At 43.6% G+C, this 22,427-nt stretch overlaps 1 protein-coding gene across 1 annotated transcript in view; it reads left to right on the forward strand.

Annotated features, from left to right (window-relative positions):
- The window catches only part of crocc2 (ciliary rootlet coiled-coil, rootletin family member 2), a 296,172-nt gene that overhangs the window by 113,628 nt on the left and 160,117 nt on the right, over nt 1–22,427 (forward strand). Inside the window, exons 11-16 of the mRNA XM_072573057.1 lie at nt 3,245–3,343; nt 4,086–4,337; nt 13,697–13,896; nt 17,415–17,597; nt 20,055–20,199; nt 21,038–21,184. Coding sequence (XP_072429158.1) covers nt 3,245–3,343; nt 4,086–4,337; nt 13,697–13,896; nt 17,415–17,597; nt 20,055–20,199; nt 21,038–21,184 — 1,026 coding nt within the window. The remainder of the gene's footprint in view (nt 1–3,244; nt 3,344–4,085; nt 4,338–13,696; nt 13,897–17,414; nt 17,598–20,054; nt 20,200–21,037; nt 21,185–22,427) is intronic.

The raw sequence follows: 22,427 nt of genomic DNA on the forward strand, positions 1-22,427 counted from the left end.
CCACTAGCTTCATGATGTTTTCATTGGTAATGTGATTGATGGACATTACCTACCTTCCCTAATAACCATAACTCTCTCATACCAGGTTATCCCTTCCCTTATTCCTGAATGCCAACCTATGCCTGTCTTTGACCACCATGATCCCTCATTCTTCCATGCTGAACTAGGACAACTCAGTGACCCAGTATACACTGTTTAAAGCAAATAAATCCCATAGTCACAATATAACGTGTCTTAAAAGGTTTTAACAAAAATGTCCTCCTTCCATAATTCTCCCTTATATTGAGGAGAGATTATTATATTACAGAGAAAGAAAAAAATTCAATCATCTAGACTTTTTTAAAGTCTCGATATCAGAAATAATTGGGCTCATGTGGTTCAGAGATTAATTAGTTGGCTGAGTCATCTGAGCCTTACTTGATTGACAGTGATGGGTCTTTGCTCTCATTGTTTTGATATTTTCTAAACAACCTGTTCAGTGATGTAATCACACACCTCTGGGGCAGATGGAAGTTGAACCTGTGACTCCTGTCTCAGAGATAGGGACATTATCACTGTGCTACAAGAGCTTCCCCCAACAGTGTTTAATTACACAAGTGCTTACAGTTTCTACTGTTGATGCGTTAAATGATCAGAAAGATTGATAATATCCTATAGTAAGATGGATTTTAAATTAGATAAACATGAGGTGCTGCATTTTGGAAAGGTAAATCTGGGCAGAACTTATACACTTAATGGTAAGATCCTGAGGAGTGTTGCTGAACAAAGAGACCTTGGAGTGCAGGTTCATAGCTCCTTGAAAGTGGAGTCGCAAGTAGATAGGATAGTGAAGAAAGCGTTTGGTATGCTTTCCTTTATTGATCTAAACTCAGTGTATAGGAGTTCGGAGGTCATGTTGTAGCTGTGCAGGTCTCCTCCTATAGGAAGGATGTTGTAGAACTTGAAAGGGTTCAGAAAAGATTTACGAGGATGTTACCAGGGTTGGAGGGTGTGAGCGATAGGGAGAGGCTGAATAGGCTGGGGCTATTTTTCCCTGGAATGTCGGAGGTTGAGGGGTGACCATATCGAGGTTTATAAAATCATGAGGGGCGTGGATAGGATAAATCAAAAAGGTCTTTTTCCCAAGGTGAGGTGTCCAGAACTAGAGGGCATAGGTTTAAGGTCAGAGGGGCAAGATATAAAAGGGTCCTAATGGGCAACATTTTCACGCAGGGGGTGGTGCATGTATGGAATGAGAAAGTGGTGGAGGCTGGTACAATTACACCTTTTAGAAGGCATCTGGATGGGTATATGGATAGGAAGGGTTTGGAGGGTTATGAGCAAATGCTGGCAAATGGGTCGAGACTTATACAGGATATGTGATTGGCATGGGGCATGGATGAGTTGGACCTGTTTCTGTGCTGTATATCTCTATGACTCTAAAATAACTATTTTAACATAGTGGAAAGTTATGAATGAATTAATGACTATTTTTAGAAGCGGTTTTTACAAGTGCTATGATCATTATTGGTTTCAGTATATAGTGAGTTCATGGACATAGTTGAGCTGTACTAGGTATCGGGACATGGGGGGAGATTGTGGGGGTGGAAGTGATTTAGTTGCATAACCTGACACATTGGGCTTGTGTGGTCATGATCGAGGGTCACGACCTGATGTAAAGACAATGAGGGGCCATGGGTGATGGATGGAGGAGCATGACCTGACATATAGGCATTTTTTATCATTCATTCATGGTATGAGGGTGTTGCTGTTTGGGCCAGCATTTCATTCTCATCCCTGATTGCCCAGAAGGCAGTTAAGAGTCAACCACATTGATGTGGGTCTGGAGTCACATATAATCCAAACCAGGTCAGGATGACAGTTTCCTTCCCTAAAGGACATTAGTGAACCAGATGGGTTTTTTCCCCCCAACAATCGCAATGGATCCATTGTCATCATTAAACTCTTAATTCTAGATTTGTTTTTTATTGAATTCAAATTCCACCATCTGTTGTAGCAGGATTTGATCCCACGTCTGCGAATATTAAGAACTCGAGATTAACAGTCTAGCGATAATACCACGAGGCCATCGACTTCCCCTTGATGAAGAGCAATGGTGGGTGGGTATGTTAGGGGCAAAGGCTGGCATCTGGGGCATGAGGGATGACCAGCTGGAGTAGCATGACCTCTCCCAGATTGACTGGCCTCGCTGCAACTTGCACCTGCAGCCTCGGACCCTGTCTTCAGGAGCACTCTCTGCTGAGGTAGCACGTGAAGCTGGGAATTTGCCTAACTTCTGCTACCCGCCTGAAAGAAAAAAGCCCAGGCCAGTCCATCTGGATAAAATAAATCAGATGTGATTCCCACTTCTGATCACTTCGTGTAACAACTGTGCTCGAGAGTTTAATGTGTGGTGGTTGAGTACTGAGGTTTGGACTGAGTTTGATATTATAGAGTCATAGAATCATACAGCATAGAAACAGACCTTTCAGCCCATCACGTTTATGCTGACCAATAAACATCCGATTACGCTAATTCCACTGACCTGCACTTTGTCCATTGCCTACTATGCCCTGACATTTTAAGTACTCATTCAGGTGGTTCTTAAATGTTGCTATTCTGCTTCCACCACTCCGTCAGGCAGCACATTGCATATTTCTACCACCCTCTGGGATTTCCCAGATCTCCTCTAAATCACTTGCTCCTCACCTTAAACCTTTGCCCTCTGGTCTTAGACACTTCTGCCACAGGGAAGAGATTCTCACGATGCTTATACTTCTGATATATTGAAGCCCTCCTCAGTGGAATAGCAGGCCAAAGTAAATCATTTGAGCAATGAGGGGTGCTGTCTCCCTTGAAAATGCCCTTCTAATCAGGGATGGCATGTTTTGGCAGTGGAGGGGGCGGAGAGTGGAAATCTTGAGGCGTCTTTTTTTCCTTCTTGTGTCCCCACTTTGAAGTTAACGCTACTCTTTCAAATATTTCCCAGATATTTTTAAGTTTCCTTTCATGAACTGAGCAAAGCCGCTGGGCTTAGAGCCTTGTGTTACTGTAACACAGGTGGTCTCTCCATGTGCTCAGTGCAATATGCGTGTTGTTGAAATTCTCCCCAGTCCTTGTGATTTGATGTGATTGCTTGTCGGCCCTCATCAAGGAGTTTTTAATTAACATCTGGGAGAGGTTGCATTTGCCACTACTCCGGTGTTTCAGAGGCTTTCTGTTTTGCCTGTGAGTTGCTAATTCTGCCAAATTCTGGTGATCACAGGAATCGGGCAAGATGGAAATTACAAGTGAAACGTTGTCAAATGAAGCTCTAAGAACTGAAATCGAATCCTTACATCAAACCTTGCGCAGCATTGCTCAGGTACAAACAAAAAACGCAGGGGGTCAATGATTGAAGGGGATCTGTTCGTCAGTCTTTGAAAGGTATGCTGCAGAAATGCGTGGCTGAAATCAAACTAGTTACCAACTGTATGAGAATTGAAGGGGGAGTTGGGAGAACAAATCTGCTCATTGAACAAATCAGATCAGGGTTGAATATTGGAGACACGAAAATCAGTTAATATTCCTTGTGAAACTGGCAGTACTTATAAAGAACTCACCCCCATCCCCACCCAACACAGGCACTGTGCGGTGTACAGTCCATAGATAAGATAGATTGCGAATGGGCTACTGAAAGGAGATTCAATGAGTTGGGGGTAGGTGGTATGTGGAGAACGAAAGGAGTTCAGATAATCTGTCTCTTCAAAGTTTGCAGAGACTTCTATACTTTGCCTCTGCACCCCTGCACACACACCCCCCACCACCTCAAACCCCAATCAGTCCTTAAATGGGTTTGCCACTCATCCTCATGCTGGACCCAGCCCCTCCAGCTTCCTGATTGTGGTGGAGACCATATTGAAAGCTTTCTTGAACTGTATTGACCCCTGACCCAGTAATATGGGGCTGTGTCATTGTGGATGTGGGGAGAAGACTGGACATTAGACTCACAAAGCATTCTCAACACTCATCTGGTGAGCAGTAAGCCCCAGTAAGCATTGTCAGAAAGTCTAAATGCTGAGACACATGTAAGCATTTGCACTGATTGTTCTGTCTCTTCCTCTCAGGTCACTGCTGCTGATGCAGAATCTATAGGTTTGCCGTCTCTGGGCGGGGCAGCTGAGGGAGCTGAGGTGGGTACCGGAAGGCTTGGCTCACCTCTCCTTTCACGGTCTCCGGTGCTTAGCACCCCTCCCCCTCGCAGGCACAGGTCACCGACTCGTTCGCAGTCACCGCTGCGCAGCATGTCACCATCTTTTGGTGATGCCACATTGTCTGCTGTCCAATCAGCCCTGCAGAGACGACAGCTCCAGGTGCAGGTAAGCAGAAAGGAAAGCCACTTAGTGTTACACAGCCTTCAGAGGAGAGCAATGGTGAGCGAGGTCCATGCTGATCTGAGGAATGAGGTGCTTAAGGAGATGGTAAGAAGCTTAGATGGATGTTGGTGGAATGACTCCGAGAAAGCTCATGCCTCAGAGAAAAGCAGGAGAATCAAAGTGAATTTCTGACGGCTGTGGCACACCTTGGTTTGGTCTCAGGAGACGTGAAGGAAGTCTCAAGCTCCTTCAAGGTACATAGGATTTCTTTGTGGAAATAAAAGTTTGGTCTATCCTATTGAGATGTCTGGCTTTAAAGAATATTTATAGCCTGCTGTGTTAAATTAGGAGTACTTGCTTTGTTTAACTCTTGTCTGGGCTTTTGTTTAAAACACAAAATCTGGAGGTGTAATTTTTTTTCAGTCAATAATTTTTTTAAACGTTCCAGCTCTTCTCCCAGATCCTAACATGTTCCAAGCTGTATTTGGCTGCATATTGCCCTATCACTCAGTTGATTGTCCAGAGGCTCAATTCAGCAGTGTTACAATTGTATCCTTTTATATCTAAAACATGCAGAACCTCGCCTAAGAGTGCCTGATGTCGCTGTTGAAGGTCTGAAACTGGAAAATGTTCAAATTGCCCTTACATTTCTTACCTTAACTTGACACCAAAGAAAAATATGATGTGACATTTGGGAGGAGACCTGAATTTTGTCAGTAACTGTTGGAACACTGTAGTTCTTTCTGCAAGACACTGGGGCAGGAACTGATTGCAAATAGTTAATACAATTTATTGCCAACACTGTTGGTACTGCTGGAAGAAGAATTGTAGCTTTGCAATGGGTTCCGTCATCCATAAACTGTTCAGATTTTAGTTTGCTCCCAGCTTCCCACCTGTTATTTTGTTCACCGAAGTTCAAAGTAAATACCTGTGGTTACAAAGATGTGAAGGCCAGGAAACCTTTTAACTGGTGCAACCACCTTGTTTATCGTTTTTTTTTTAAATAAGAAGCGAGAATAAAAACATATATTACACAATAATTCTGTGAACTTCAGTCTAAGAGGGGTGGAGGGGAAGTGTTTTCGGTTGTCTACTCGATTGCATTTAATGAGGTGAAAATGGCTTAACTGATTGGATGGTTCATTCTGCAGAGTGGTTTGAATTTAGAAATAGCTGAGCAGGATTATAGAGCTGGGAAAGTATTTTGCTGGCATTTAGTGGTTGATCATGCATGAATTCAGTGTGACACATGTTCAGTCCAATATTTGTACAGTCTGATGTTACCCTTTAACTGCCATTATTGAGTAAGAATTTACTTCAGCACCAAACAGGACACAAGGAGTTTTGCACCTATATATTGTACAGAGCAGAAGTCCTGTTGAGAGAGCTACTCCCAGTCATCATCGTGGATGCACAACTGGAGAATCATTGGCAGAGGTCATACAGCAGATTACTCCTTGTGTTTTCCTCCTTCCTGCAGCTAAAGGGAAACAAATTCAAAACAGAAGGAATCAAATAAGATTGCAAACGAGTGACCAAGTGATAAACTGGCATGTCCCTGGTTACTCCTTACCCTTGAGCTGAGGTAGTAAATGTTTAGTCAGAATCATGGTTGGGATTCTGGTTTTAACCACCACGCTGCTGATCCAGAGACGGAGAGCAATCAGTTAGGATCCGTTTGTGGCAATTGTATGAAGGGAGCATTGAGCTTCACAACACTGCCCTCCGTGGAAAATACCTTTTGCAACATTCCTGGGATCATTTACTCAGACAAAACATCCAAAGCATCAAGATTTTAACACGGAGTCAGAAATATGGCTTTTAAAGTTGATGGAGGGTAGAAATAGATCAATTGCCAGATATCTCCAGATGGCATCAATATTGGTCAGAGCTAGGTCAATGAGGCTACAGCACCAGTTTGGTGATGAGTTGAACAAAATGTTTTCACAATTCCTCTGATACTTGGAAGCAATAAGCTGGAGTTGTACAAAGAGAGCTCTACAAATCGCTGGCTTCGACTGTACTCATGGGAAACAGCTTCACACAAAGTGACTGCTTTCCGGTATCAAAGTTCGCAGCAGTGTTTTGTGGTGGAGTCCTGAAGCTGTAGTGCATTCTGAACCCACACACTAATAAGTAATTCAGGCATCAATTCTAATGCCGCTTCTGAAATCCGATCACAATACAAACTAAAACAGCAGATTAAAAAAAAGCTGTCTGGCATTGATCTTTCGGCTGGAGTAGTGGAAGGGTTAACCCAAAAGTTGAATGATTTCCTCAATTGCCTTGAAATCTAGCCCAGCAGTATAATAAGTCTCGGACCACTGCAATTAGCCTTTACCTGTCAGCCCTTGTCACACAGGGGAACGAGTTATTGGACTGGCTGCTTTGATCATGGCTGCGCTCTTTATATACTTAATAAACAACAGCCCAGAGGGAATGTATGCTGCATTTGTTGGAACAAAACAAAATCGAAAATTTTGAAGGGACCCCTTCACAGTTTGTTAAGGGTTTTGCTTTGTAGTGATCAGCATGGCTAACTGAGCCTGAAGTTTGGTGTTTGAGTTCCATCCGAGGATTTGCTGGGCCAAGGCAGGTGTGTTCATAATGCAACCCAACAGTATCAACTTGCAAATCATTCCCAGTGTTGAGCAGTAACAGCGGGAGAGATTCCTGGTCAGCCACGAGATGGAGAAAAGATGGCAACTCTACAATCACTCACTGTACCTCTCTAGACCGCAACATGTGTTAAGAGTGTATGTCATCACTTCTTGAGTGATCTGCAACACACTATCTCTCACAGTTTTTACTTTATACCTTAGTGCTGACTTTTATCATCATTTGTTCATTCACTCATTCATGAGATATGGGCATCACTGGCCAGCCAGCATCTATTGCTCATCTGTAGTTTCTCTTGAAGGAGGTGGTGAGCAACCACCTTGAGCTATGGTGGTCTTTGGGGAATGAGGACATGCAGATTGCTGTTAGAGAGCGTAAGGTTTTGATCCAGCCAGCATGGAAGAACAACAATACAATTCCTAGTCAGGGTGGCATGCGCCTTCAATGGGAACTTGATGGTAGTGCTGTTCCCATTTGTCTTCTGCCCTTGGCCTTCTCGGTGGGAGAGGTTATGGGTTTGGAAGGGTGATTGATACGGGTCTTTGTCATACTATTGCCAGAGTCTGACACAGAAATTAGCACAGAAATTAGCACAGCTCTCAGTTCAGACATACAGGTTTCTCATTCTCTCTGAGTGCATGACCAGTGATGAGAATTCCCCAGTGAGTTGTAGCAAAAATTAACAAATTCCCATACAACACTCCCTGGCCAGGAACTGCATAAGTTAAATATAGGGTGATACCCGTCAACAACTCCTATCAAACACCCCAAGACAAAATCTCTCACAGCTCTGTTCCATGGAAAGTACAGCATTGGTTACAAAGGAGCCAGTTTTAAAGTGCCATGGATTTCCAACAGACACTGCTCCAATGAGTTGATTCCTTGGTGGACAAAGGTAGTAGGACACTGTGCATTGCTTAACTGGGAGACTTCATGTAAAGGCCACCAGTTGACTTGATGCCCAGAGGACACCAAGAAGCTGCTGGCAGGAGATCTGAAGGCTGCCAGATAAATTCCATGCAAGGGGTTTCAGAAAGGTCTCACAGAAGGAAGGTCTAGGTAGGGATGCAACACTTTAACCCTCGGAAACCAAAGATGCACTTGCGACACCCTTTCTGGGTGCATCACAGCATGGTATGGCAACTGCTCTTCCCAAGACCACAAGAAATTACAGAGAGTTCTGAACAAAGCCCAGTCTATGATGTAAACCAGCCTCCCATCCATTGACTCTATCTATGCTTCCCGCTACCTTGGGAAAGCAACCAACATAATCAAAGACCTCTCTCACCTCAGTTATACTCTTTTCCATCCTCTCTGTTGGGCAGAGGATATAAAACGTTGAATACTTGTATGAACAGATTCAAAAACAGCTTCTTCCCCACTGCTATTAGACTTTTGAACAGAGCTCTTAAGTGTTAATGTTGATCTCTCTCTCTCTCTGCCCCTTCTTAGCAGCTGTAACACTGCACTCTGTCCTGCTACCCTGAAGCACTTTGTATGGTACAATCTGCCTGTATAGGGTACAAAACATCACTTTTCACTGTATCGCGACACATGTGACAACAATAAAACAAATCAAATCCAAATCAGGAATGTTCAAGACATGGAAGTCCATAGACTGTTTGGTCCTCACAGGAAACTGGAGCTAGAGCTGAATGAACTTTAGATCAGTTGGGAGGCTGAGGGGGTGATAGAGAGGAATTATAGGGAGGATGTCACATCCAAGTTACAGGATAATGGTAGCTAGGTGATCGTCAGGAGAGGGAAAGGGAATAGGCAGACAGTGCAGGGAGCCCCCTGTGGTTGTCACCCTCAACAGTAAGTATACTGTATTGGATACTATTGTGGGGGGAATGGGTTCTAGATTAGAGTGGTGCTGGTAAAGCACAGCAGTTCAGGCAGCATCCGAGGAGCAGGAAAATCAATGTTTCGGGCAAAAGCCCTTCATCAGGCCCTCTATTCCTGGTTGAAGAGCTTTTGCCCGAAACATTGATTTTCCTGCTCCCCGGATGCTGCCTGAACTGCTTTGCTTTTCCAACACCACTCTATTCTAGAATCTGGTTTCCAGCATCTGCAGTCCTTGTTTTTATCGAGTGGGGGGAATGGGGACCTACCCGGGAAAAGCCACAGTGGCCATGTCTCTAGCACTGAGCCTGGCTCTGAGGCTCAGAAGGGAAGTGGGGAGAATAGGAGAGCAATACTGACAGGAGATTCAATGGTGAGAGGAACAGACTAGAGATTCTGTGGTCCCGAACAAAACTCCGGGATGGTATGTTGCCTCCCGGGTGCCAGCGACAGGGGTTCTCGGATCGAGTCTACAGGATTCTTAAGGGGGCGGGAGAGCAGCCAGGAGTTGTGGTACACATCAGTGACATAGCTAGGAAAAAGGATGAGGGCCTGAAAAGAGAATATAGGGAGTTAGGTTGGAAGCTAAAAGGCAGGACGAGCAGAGTAGTAATCTCAGGATTGCTACTGGTGCCATGTGCTAGTGAGGCTAGGAACAGTGAGCAAGTGCAGCTGAACACATGGCTGCAGGGCTGTTGTAGCAGGGAGGGCTTCAGATATGTGGATCACAGGGATACCTTCTGGGAAGGTGGGACCTGTACTAGAAGGAGGGGTTGCACGTAAACTGGTGGGGCACCAATATCCTGGGTGGGAGGTTTGCTAGGGCTCTTTGGGAGGGTTTAAACTAGTTTGGCAGGAGGGTGGGAACTGGAACTATTGATCGGAGGACAGGGTAGCTAGTGAACATCCAGAGATGGTGTGCAGAGAGTCTGTGAGAAGGGTAGACAGTTGATAGGGCAAAGCTGCAGTCAGTGTGATGCATTGAAGTGTGTCTGTTTTAACGCAAGAAGGACCAGGAATTAGGATGATGAACTTAGAGCAGGGATCAGTACTTGGAACTATGATGTTGTAGACATAACGGAGACATGGATATCACAGGGGCAGGAATGGTTGTTGGATGTTCCAGGGTTTAGATGTTTCAAAAGGATTAGGGAGGGAGGTAAAAGAGGTGGGGAGTGGCATTGTTACTTAGAGATAGTATCACAGCTGCAGAAAGGGAGGTCGTTGAGGTGGGTTTGTCAACAATCAGTATGGGTAGAAGTCAGAAACAGGAAAGGAGCAGTCACTTTATTGGGAGTTTTCTACAGATTCTCCAGTAGAAACAGAGACACAGAGGGGCAGATTGGGAGGAAGATTTTGGGAAGATGCAGAAGTAACAGGGTTGTTGCCATGTGTGACTTTAACTTCCCTAATATTGATTGGAACCTCCTTAGTGCAAATAGTTTGGAAGCAACAATCTTTGTCAGATTTGTCCAGGAAGGGTTCCTTACACAATATGTAGATAAGCTGACTAGAGAGGAGGCCATTTTGAATTTAGTGCTTGGCAACAAACTAGCCAGGGTCAGATCTCTTGGTGGGAGAGCATTTTGGTGATAATGATCACAACACCTTGACCTTTAGTTAGTCATGGAGAGGGATCGGAACAGACGGTATGGGAAAGTATTTAATTGGGGGAGGGGGAATTACAATGCTATTCGGTTGGCACCAGGGTGCCTAAATTGGGAACAGATGTTCTCAGAAAAATGCACAACAGAAATGTGGAGGTTGTTTAGGGAGCATTTGCTGACAGTGCTGGATAGGTTTGTCCCACTGAGGCAAGGAAGGGATGGTAAGGTGAAGGAACCTTGGGTGACAAGGGATGTAGTACATTAGTCAAGAGGAAGAGGGAAGCTTACTTAAGGTTGAGGAGGCAAGGATCAGACAGGGTTTCAGAGGTTTACAAAGTAGCCAGGAAGGAACTGTAGAATGGACTGAGGAGAGCTAGACGGGGGCATGAAAATCTTTATGGGGTAGGATTAAGGAAAATCCTAAAGCATTCTACACTTATGTGAGGAACAACAGGATGGCCAGAGTGAGGGTAGGGCTGATCAATGATAATGGAGGGAACTTGTGCCCTACGTTGGAGGAAGTAGGGGAGGTCCTTAATGAAGACTTTGCTTCAGTATTCACTACTGAGAGGGACCTTTTCATTTGTGAGGACAGGGTGAACCAGGTTGAAACGCTCGAACGGGTTGATGTTAAAAAGGAAGATGTGCTGAAAATTTTGAAAAATGTGAGGATAGATAAGTCTCCTGGACCAGATGGGATATACCCAAGGTTGCTAAAGGAAGTGAGGGAAGAGATTACTGCGCCTTTGGCAATGATCTTTGCATCCTCACTGTCCACTGGAGTAGTGCTAGATGATGGGGGAGTGGCAAATGTTATTCCTTTGTTCAAGAAAGGGAATAAGGATAATTCTGAGAATAACAGACCAGTCAGTCTTACATCTGTGGTGGGCAAATTATTAGAGAGGATTGGAAAAGCACATTTTGATTAAAGCTAGTCAGCATAGCTTTGTGAGGGGGGAGGTCATGCCTCACAACCTTGTTGAATTCTTTGAGGATGTGACAAAACACATTGATGAAGGGAGAGCAGTAGATGTAGTGTACATTCAATTTAGGGGGCATTTGATAAGGTTCCCTGTAGTAAGCTCTTTCAGTAAGTAAGGAGGCGTGGGATACAGGGAAATCTGGCTGTCTGGATACAGAATTGGTGGGCACATAGAATACAGAGGGTGGTAGTAGATGGAAAGTATTCAATCTGGAGCTCAGTGACCTGTGTGTTCCACAAGGAACTGTTCTGGGACCTCTGCTCTTTGTGCTTTTTATAAATGATTTGGATGAGGAAGTGGTAGGGTGAGTTTGTACATTTGTCGATGACATGAAGATTGGTACAGTTGTGGATAGTGTAGAGTGCTGTTATAGATTGTAAGGAGCCATTGACAGGATGTAGAACTGGGCTGATAAGTGGCAGATGGAATTCAAACTAGAAAAGTATGAAATGATTCATTTTGGAAGGTCGAATTTGAATGCAAATTACAGGGTTAAAGGCAGGATTCTTGGCAGTGTAGAGGGACAGCGGGATCTTGGGGTCCATGTCTATAGATCCCTCAAAGTTGCCACCCAAGTTGATAGGTTTATTAAGAAGGTATATTATGTGTTGGCTTTCATTAGCAGGGGGGATTGAGTTTAAGAAATATGAGGTTACGCTGCAGCTCTGTAGAGCCCTGGTCAGGCCAGACTTGGAACATTGTGATCAGTTCTGGTCACCTCGTTATAGGAAGGATGTGGAAGCTTTAGAGAGGGTGCAGAGGAGGTTTACCAGGATGCTGCCTGGACTGGAGGGTATGTCTTATGGAGAAAGTTTGAGGGAGCTAGGGCTTTTCTCATTGGAGCATAGAAGGGTGAAAGGCGATGTGATAGAGGTGTACAAGATGATGAGAGGCACAGATAGGGTGGATAATCAGAGACTTTTTCTCAGGGCAGAAATGGCTATCAAAAGGGGACATAATTTTAAGGTGATTGGAGGAAGGTTTAGGGGAGATGTCTGAGGTAGGTTCTTTACACAGAGTGGTGGATGTGTGGACTGCACTGCCAGCAGTGGTAGTAAAGTCAGACACATTAGGGACATTTAAGCGACTTTTGGATAGGCACATGGATGATAGTAAAATGCAGGTTAGTTTGATCTTAGAGCAGGATAAAAAGTCAGCACAACATCGAGGGCTGAAGGGCCATTACTGTGCTGTACTGTTCTATGTTCTGACAGGAGTGCAACTTCTCCACTCAGACTCTCAATGTGTTGTGGTCCCCATCACATAAACCGAGTCCAATTTTCATGAATTTAAGCAATCACCTGCAACCATAACCAGTTGATATGAAGAAAGGCCACCGTCGCAGTAGAGAACCAAGCTCCAAGTTCCATTTTCACTGCCCAGCTTCCCAATTTCCACCAGGTGAGCAAGATTAAAACCAATAAAGAATAAAGGTCTCTTTGCAATGTCTAATCAGAGATTCTTAGATTTGGTACTTTTTAAATTATTATTTATTCATGGAATGTAGATGTTGTGACTGGGGATTTATTGCCCATCCCTAACTGTCCTTGAGAAAGTGATGGGGAGTTGCTGCCTCCAACTGTTGTAGCCTGTGTTATGGAGGGCCAAGAGCTGTTCAGACATGAGGTCCAGGAGTTTGACCCAGCGACAGTCTAGGAATGGCCAATAAAGTTTCATCTCCGAATCGTGAATCACTCAGAGGGTCACCTGCAGATGCTCCCACCCATCTGCTGCTCTTATCCTTCTGCATGTTTGATCATGGGTTTGGATGGTGCTGGTGGAGGATTCATGGTGAGTTCTTGCAGTGCATCTTGTAGATGGTACCCACTGCTGCTATTATGTGAAGTGGAGGAAGAGAGTTATTAAGACAGTATGTGGGTTGCTGATCCAGTGGCCTGTTTTGTCCTGGATGGTATTGAGCCTCTTGTGTGTTATTGGGTTGTGATATGCACTATGAGTTGGATGCAAGGTAAACCTTCCTGTACACTGTCCCATTGTATTGTGGGAAATGATCAATCACTGTCCACCCTGCCTTTTCTGACTTGCAATTCCGTCACTTTAATTTCTTTTCGTTTCTCAGCTCAATTACTCCTTCAGCAGCAATAGTGAGTAGAATTAATCAAGGTAGAAATTTGTGAATGTTGGTCATTCTTTCTTGCACATGCGTGACTTTTAAAAAGGATTTCCAGATGGTGAGGAATTCTTGCTTAGCTCTGGGTGTTTAATGTGGGACAACTGATTGTGCCAGCGGAAAGTTAGTGCATTGAGTCAGTTTGTCATGAGTGAAGTGTGGCCATTTTTTTTTCAGGAGTTTTGTGGAAAATTGGACGCTGTTCAGGATGTAGTCAGTTCTTTGAAGAAGCAGCTGGGGGAGAGTGAGAGTGAGCGGAGGCAACTCGAGCAGAAGATGGTGAAGCTGAAAGATGAATTGGAGTCTTCAGGCCGGGCCCGGGATGATGCCAAGAGGGATGCAGCGCGCTATCGATCCTCTCTGGAAATCATTGGAAGGTGGGATTTGGCATACTTCTGGAAAAGACAGAATGTACCAAGGAATAAGTTTCAAGGCTGTGCCACTGTGTGTTAAAGATGTTTATTTTGTTTCAAGATATAATCAAAGTGAGTTGACTGAATCCAGGATTCAGCCTTTCCCTGGCATCACTATTTATAATCAAATAGTGTACTTATTGACCTGAATTTTGAGGGTCACACATACCGATTTCAGTGGCTGCTGAGCCCTGCACTTGCTAATTGCAAAATCCGTAAGACTGAGAGCAGCCTGAGAGAGAAAGATAGAACAAATTTATTGTAAGACAGATATTATCTCACTGAAATGTGGGAAACAGGTTGCTAACGCCTCGCTGCTGGAATCTGTTTACTTACAAAATTGTGGTTTATTACTGATGCACATTTCAGACTCAGTTGTTATTGTCCCAGAATTTGCTCTCGGAGGGAGTTCTACAGCTTGGAACTATCTTCCTACAAATGCATAGAGTGGCCAGGATTTTACCAGTTGCCGGCAGGTGGCAGTGGGTGCCGACAAAACAGCATGAAGCTGTGCCAATTGGCTGGCAGCTTGACCCTGCTGCTGGAAGTGGGGTGTGTGTGGGGCGGGAGGGCGAGGGGGAAGTGGGGGAGCTTCCCCAGCTGTGGATCCAGAAATGAAGAGGCTGCTTGGCCCATGGAGTAGGGAGGCTCGTTTCCATCTAAGGAGGTCCGCTTTCAGAATTTTGGCAATGGCGCAGTCAACGCCGTTACGTGGACAGACCTCCACCTAAATGGAGCAGGCAGTGGGCAACAATGTGATCAGCACTCTGTCTAATCTCGGCACGGTGGTGTAGGCTTTCCTTGCTGTTTGCTCACTGAAGCCTTAGCCTTCTCACCAGGAGAGGTCCTCCACTGCTAAGATGAGCAAGAGATCTCAAGATCTCAAGTAAAACAAACGAACAAAAAAAAACCTTAGGTCAAGTTTCATTTGGAAAGCCCTCCAGTGAGATGGATGGAAATCCAGAAGACCACTGTGCCTGCTTGCAAGAGCTTTTCTGGATCTGACATCCCCAAGCCACTCCTGGATGGTCACCTCCATTTATCTGGTATCACGCACCCACCAAGATAAGAAGATTTGCCACACCATCTGCTGCCATCGGCAGCAAGATAAAAGAGTCTCTAATTGGGGGCCTTCTCTGTGAAAATTAGCTGCCTACCATCTTGGAGCAAACATTTTACGTGCTCCCCCAGCAAACGGATCACACTGACAGCCAATTGCCTTAGCCTCGCGGAACTTTTCCACAAGGTCTTGTAAAATCCTGGCCACTTGATGCCTTTTGTCAGACAACACGTCAGAGCTACACACCTCTTACCAAATGTACATTTGGGGGCAAGAATGACCAATCGAATCGGAGTCTTGCCTCCAGCAGAAATGAGTCACTGATAAACCGCAATTCCGCAAGTAGAGTGCAGGATTCTTTGTTCCCAGCAAGTTCAGTGTGATGATACTGCTTTGCCCTTAATCCATTCAATCCTTCTCACACAGGCTACCCTCTGAGTTCACAATCTTCCTGCTTAATTCCTCATCTCCACATCATGAGAGCCCTTTTCTCAGTTTCCCAGGGTGGCACCTGATACCTAAACCAACCTGCAAAGGAGTTGCAGGATGCCAGAGAACAGTCAATCCCAAACAACCCTGCCTCTGGTTGTGATGGGGCAAATACAATGGTACTGGCCTCAGGACCTCAGAATATCCCAAGTCCTGCCAGGCCAATGAAATACTTTTACAAAGTGTAGTTGCCGTGGTAATGTGTGTGACATCGTGCCCAAATGCACAAAGTAAGGTCATGCATCTGTTTGGGTCATGTTGATTTGATTTGATGACAGGAAGTGAATAATAGCTTCCCCTCTCTTCTTAAAATGATATGGAATATTTTATATCCATCTGATGTGGCCTGGTTTTAAAATCCCTTTGACCAAAAAGACAACCCCCACAACCAATCTCGAACTCTCTCAGTACAGCAGTGCTGTGTCTGCCTAGATTTTTGTACTCACGTCTCTGAAGTGGAACTTGGATACACTGCCTTCTGACTCAGTGCTACCCACTGAGCCACGGCTACCAGCCAAAGATGATCTCTGAATTTGAGTCAATTTTCTCGCAGCTGCCCGGCAAGTTAATTAGAAATGTGTTTGAACAGTGAATGCCATTCTGTACATCCAAATAAAATTAAGAAACACATTTCCCAACAGCTTTGAGACTGTAGAGTTTATTCATGTGAGTGCACGTGTGTTGGTCAGGAAAGAAATGTTGCTCTGTGGATTTCTGCCAGTTGGAAACTCAAAGCCTCTTTGTAGAGATGGCAGTGGGTGGATGAACACCTAGTAAGTCTGTTGTGTTTTGGCTCACATTTGATCCAAAGTTTTTTTTTTGTTTTTAAAGCAATTCTTTAAAGATCCAGCTACACTTATACACTACTCCCACTGACTAGTAACTATAACTAAACAGTCCAAGGTTTACATCTTATCATGAGTCTTATTTCTCACTTTAAGGCAGGTTTCCTGAAGAAAACATAGGTATAATCTCGCATTGGCAAATCTGCGCTTGTTATGAAGTTAAAAGGAACGTTGTGCTCAGAATTGCATGTCCTGGACCAGCAGGTCTATTAATTGCTTTTAAATGGAACCTGAGAGTTCTGATGCATGCCTACATGACTATGGAAGATGTCAACAGGAAATGTTGGAAATGCTCAGCAACTTCAGATAATGTTTGTAGAGGAGAGAGTTAATGTTTTAGGTCAAAAACCACATAAAAAGAGGATTAGTTTCAGCTGTGCTGCCCCTTTGACAAATAAGTTTATCAACATCTACAACTTTATCCAGCCAAGCTCTTGAACAGTTTGTAAAGGATTTAAATTCATAAACCCATCACTGGACTTCCTTTGGTCGTCTTTGCATAACTTTCAATGAAAACACTGACATAGATCAAACAGAGAAAAATAGTTATAATACCTAATATTCACACCTCTGCCATTGTTAAATCAAATGTGACTGCTCCTTATACCTATGAAAATCTTCACACTCAAATATCAGCCTAGATTATGTGCTTGGTTCTCAGAATAGGAATTGAACCTATAATCTTCTGTCTCAAAATGTCAGAGTACTGTGGAACGATCCAATTTACAGTCTAAGCACTCACATAGATTAGAGGTCAGTAAATTGACTAATTCCAACTTGATATTTTCTACCAGTAAAACTACAGGTAAGAAAATCATTGGCTCTTCAGAAATCTGTATCTCCTGAGTCTTCCTTTCTAAGAATGCTGATATCAGTCAATCACAGCTCACCCCAGATATCTGCAATGATTTCAAATCTGTACCATTGTAGTTGCTTGTCAATGCTACCGCTGTGACAATTCTTTGCTGTTAACAATTGTGAATCATATACATACCAGCTGTTAATGAGATACATTCAAAAGGTTCTTTTCCATCCTGCATCTCTCCCCCACCTCCCTCCACCCCTATTCCTGACCCCAATCCCTTCAGTGAGAAAGGTAACTTGGAGAAGTTGGTACATTCTCTGAACCAACAAATCGATAACTTGCAGATGGATGTAGAGCATGCGAAAGCCGTGAACGCTGACTTGCAACGCCAGCGAGATCACCTGGAAGATGAGAAGGAGGAGTTACACAAAGACAAAGAACAAGCCAAGAAAGAAGTTGAGAGAGGGTAAGCAGACACATTAATAAATTAATATCAATGGTGATGTTAACCATTCTGCTCCTTTAACTTTAAGCCCAGAGGGAAGATGTGTTTTAAGAAAAGGTAATACTTGGAAATTAATAAAATCACAGAACCCCCACACTGTGGAAAGATGCTACTCGGCCCATTGAGTCTGCACTTACCCTCAGAGTATCCCAACCAGACCCAACCCTCCATCCCCGCATTTACCATAACTAATCTGCCTAGCCTACATAGCACAGGGCAACTTACCATGGCCAATCCACCTGACCTGCACATCTTTGGAGTCTGGGAGGAAACCGGAGCACCCAGGGGAAACCCATGCTGACGCAGAAGAACGTGCAAACTCCACACAAACAATCACCCAAAGCTAGGATCGAACCCAGGTCTCCGTCATGGTGAGGCAGTAGTGCTAATCACTGAGGCATGTACTGAGCCTCCATTTTGTGGTGTAAAGACACGAGTCAGACCAGTATGTCTTATTTGCTCTTTCTGTTGTTTTTTTCCTTCTGGGAACAAACCCAAGCTAGGAATTAGGGAATGGAAGAGTTCCTTTCGACTTTGCACCTATGGCTGATATACGGTTATTCATAAGTGCAGGATGATTCCAGTCCATGGAGAGATTTGTTCTGGACCCCTCTCTCTCTTGTGCAGTCTTGTGTGCGTCCCGTGGCTGTGGAATGAGAGTCTGTGGGATCCATCGATAGATTCAGGGTCTTCTGTATTCAGCAAAGTCACACTGAATACAACATCCAGTAGATTTAGAAAAGAATATTACAGCTCGTTATCAAAACTTTGGTGAAGCAAATGGTTTTTGTGGTGAGGGAAAGAAATTATACCTAAATATATAAAGATTAAAATGAGGCACACAAAACAATTTTATAACAATTGTAAGATTCATTAGAGAGAACCAAGCAGAATTGAGGAAGTACAGAAGATATCTGAAACAGGAAATAAGAGGGTCTAGACGACAGAACATGGGTATAGGAGGAAGTGAAGGTGCCGATGCTGGAGAATCAGAGCTGAAAAGATTGGCGCTGGAAAAGCACAGCAGGTCAGGCAGCATCCCAGGAGCAGGAGAGTCCACGTTGCGGGCATAAACCCTTCATCAGGAATGTGGAGGGGGAAGGGGAATGAGAGATAAATGGGAGTGGGGGTGGGGCTGAGTTGGTAGGTAGGTGGGAAGGCAATAGGTGGATGCTGATGGGGTGGGGGTAAATGTGATATGTCGGTGGGGAGGCTGGAGCGGATAAGTGGGAATAGATTAGTGACAAACATAAGTGGGACCAAAAATAATTGACAAACAGTTGAATAATTAAGTAGTCGTCAAAGAAAAGGAAATGGATTATGGACCAGAAGGATCATCTTGTGGAGACAGATGGCATGATTTAGATAATAAATGAAGACTTTGTATCGAGAGAAGAGGATGCTGTGAATGTATTAATAATAGATGAGGCAGTAGAGATATTGGATAGGGTGAAAAAAGATCAAGAGTTGGTACATAATGTCAGCAATCCTCGAAGTAGAAATATCACTCAGTTTGGACACATGCACCCTGTGTTACAGCAGCAAGAAAGTGAAAGATTATGTGGGCTCTGGCCACAATCTTCCAAAAAATGGGGGGTAATTCCACAGCATAGAGAATTGGAACTGTTACATCTCAGAGTAAAAAATGAAGGGAGAGAGAGAGAGAAAGAAAAATTGGGCAACTACAGGCAAATCTATCTGATATCGATGGTGACTGATGTTTACAGAAAATAATCAAGAATTAAATGAATGCCCATTTTGGAGAGTATGGGTTAATAAAAGTAAGCAGAGATTTGTAATCTCGTTCTTTTAAAGCAGTGGACAGGGTTGACAAGTGCATTGCATTTATTGTTGCATTTATGAGAAGGCTACAATAAAGCACTACATTTTTGATTAAAGCAACTGTGGCAGATGATCCAATGGTTATTTATTTCCTTTGGTGCTTCGATGGAGTCACAGAGACTGTTATTAGAATTACCACTGTTCCTGACATTATTAACATTATGACAGCCTGGGCTGGCTTGGAAAGCGTGATTTCAAAGTTTGCTATTGATAGGAAATTTTGCAAAGTAGTAAACAATGTGGATGCTTTGCAACAGATTTCAGGAGACCAGTTCCAGAGTGATTGATTGACAGAGACATGGCAGATTAAATTTAGTGAAGAAAAGTTATATGTGTTGACAGGAAGAATGAGGAAAGACAATGGGGCACACTGACCCAGTGAGCTGTGATTTTATCTACCTTTAAGAAATAACAGTCGAATTAAGTCATTTGGATTTTGGATTCAATAAATTCTTTAAGTATTTCAAATACAACCAGGAAGACTTGACAGCAATCATTTTATGGGATGTTAAGATGCTTCTCTAATGACATTCTTTAATGTCTTCTGGATATCATTAATTATACTAATTCTTGCAGGCAGAAGGCATTGGAGCTAATAGAAAGCAAGAACTCAACTTTGAGAAAAGAGTTGGTCATTGTTAAAGAAGCCTTGAACAAAGCTACACTGGAGAAGGAAGTCTTACAGAATGAGAAGGTAGACCTGGCTGAGGCTCTCAGCAAGGTACGTGGCACAGAGTGCAAGAAGCCCACAGCTGATCATGAGTTTCAAGGGGATGTTTGTGCAGTATAAAGTGTGAGAACCCAACATTTAAGGGGTGTAAAGTGAGAGGGAGCACTTTTCAGAGATTCAAATCGAATGCTTGCACAAATGCAAGACCACCTGACAATAGATTCTATGACACAGTATTGCAATCATCTGGATTTAAACCACTGTGATAGAAAGTGAGAATGACCTCTGGGAGCCAAGGAAAACAATGGTAACCGCAACCAATTATGAGTTCTGGCATCTGAGACTTTGAAAGTCCGTGTTGACTATACAATACTTTTTCATTATTAACTTAATTCTTGCAGTCTCTGGACTGCATGAGTTATGAGTGCTGCATTCAAATTTATTTTTACTTCAGGACATTCGTATTATTGATTTGGGTTCTAAAGTTTTAAATTCATTGGATTAACTCCTGTTTAAAATTATTTTTCAATTTAGCAAGACATTGTGTTTGTTTTACTAGGTATTGGCCCACTCGTATTAAAGCAAGCTTACATGTGCTTGTATTCCTTTGTTGATGCAGTCTAATGTTGGATCATTCGATTAATAGAATCCATATGCATTCTTTCTAGTAACAGCTGTATCTTTAAGAAAAATTCTTTCTAAAGATTGTTTTTCTTTGAATGCATGTAATAGGTTTCATAAAGACATTGAATTCTCTTTCTGTCTTCTGTGGCCACGGATGGTTTTATTTAATCTCCATCGTTTTTTCTGCAATTTGTTTGTTTTTTTTTCTCCTCCCACCCCCATTAATACTATTTTTCTGATTGATACTCCTCCTTTCATCATTCAGGCTGAGCTGACTAACGCAGACTTAGAGTTGTCCTTAAGCAAGCTGAAGACCGAAGAAGACGCTCTGCGAGACACTCTTGCTAAGATGAGCACATTAAATGAAGGATTAGCTCAGGATAAGGTTGAATTGAACCGTATCCTCCTGCGGGTGAGTTAACTGAGACAATCTCGGAGGATCATCACAGAATGGGGGTCACTTTCCCATACACACTCCCTCTTGCTGTACATGAGGCTGATGAGGGTTATACATTACATGATGCCAAACAGCAAACTGTAGCATATAGATCACAATATGAAAGCCAGAAATGCATTGGATTCGATTCCTAATCTTAGTTGATGTACCTGAGGAGATGATACCAGTATTATCATTATTAGGAGATCATTTAAAGCTGCGAGTGGCCTCAATATCACAATTGAAATAACTCCACAGAGGTCAGTATTCCATCCCCAAGTCTCCCTTTATTTACTCATGAATAGTCCTTCAATTTAGTACTGCCTCATTCAGAGTCAGGGACCAGAGTGTCAGCTTCTCTGACATTGCCTTTTTTTATATGTTGTTCAAGTCTCTCTAATTGGATCAGATTAACAGCCCCAGTTAAGGAACTCACATTCTACGAGGTTCACTTAGCTGACCTAGTTACAATCACTACATTCCTCATCCATCTGAGTAATTTCCTCCGACTCAATGTCCGATATGGATGGCGTGTAATGCAAGGTTCTGATCTCTTACTCCTGGAGAGACTCGCTAAACTTTCACTCTCCTCTCCTGGCGGCAAAGGCATCAAGGTGCCTACTTCCATTGTGGATTCAGAGCACTCAAAAATGCCTAACGGAGAGAGGATGAATCCACAGGTTCCAATGGGATTTCCGACTGTTCCAAGAGGCAGGGCAAGCTTTGCTCCCATAGCTTTTGTGAACTTGCTGCTTCCTTATGGTCCACATGCTTGTTCAGAATGGTCACACCCACCCGAACCTTATACATCACTGGTCCTGACCTCGTGTCAACCATGCCTATTACCCATGCGGGGCCATTTCTGTGATTCTTACACCAAACTTTGTCCCCCCGCTATAAACCTGGGTCTGTTGCTTGGCAGAGTCTTGTGTTTAGTATTGGCATTCTTGATACCATCCTCCAGCTTTCCCCACCCCACACCTCATTCCCAACCCCACCTCCACCCCCTACTCCCCAAGGTATCCGAAAGATTAACCTGGTGCTGGAGTCTTCTTCCAACTAGCAATTCTGACAGTGCCTTCCCTGAAGTTGCATGTGGGGTGGTCCTGTAGTCAAATAAGAACCATGACAGCTTACTATCCAGTGAGGCTGTAGGCTGTTTCTTCAAGCCAGCCTTTGAACTTTGGACTGCTCTTCCTGCAAGGCCATTGGATGAGAT

Source organism: Chiloscyllium punctatum, chromosome 6 (assembly GCF_047496795.1).
Source record: "Chiloscyllium punctatum isolate Juve2018m chromosome 6, sChiPun1.3, whole genome shotgun sequence".
In the NCBI taxonomy this organism is placed as follows: domain Eukaryota; kingdom Metazoa; phylum Chordata; class Chondrichthyes; order Orectolobiformes; family Hemiscylliidae; genus Chiloscyllium; species Chiloscyllium punctatum.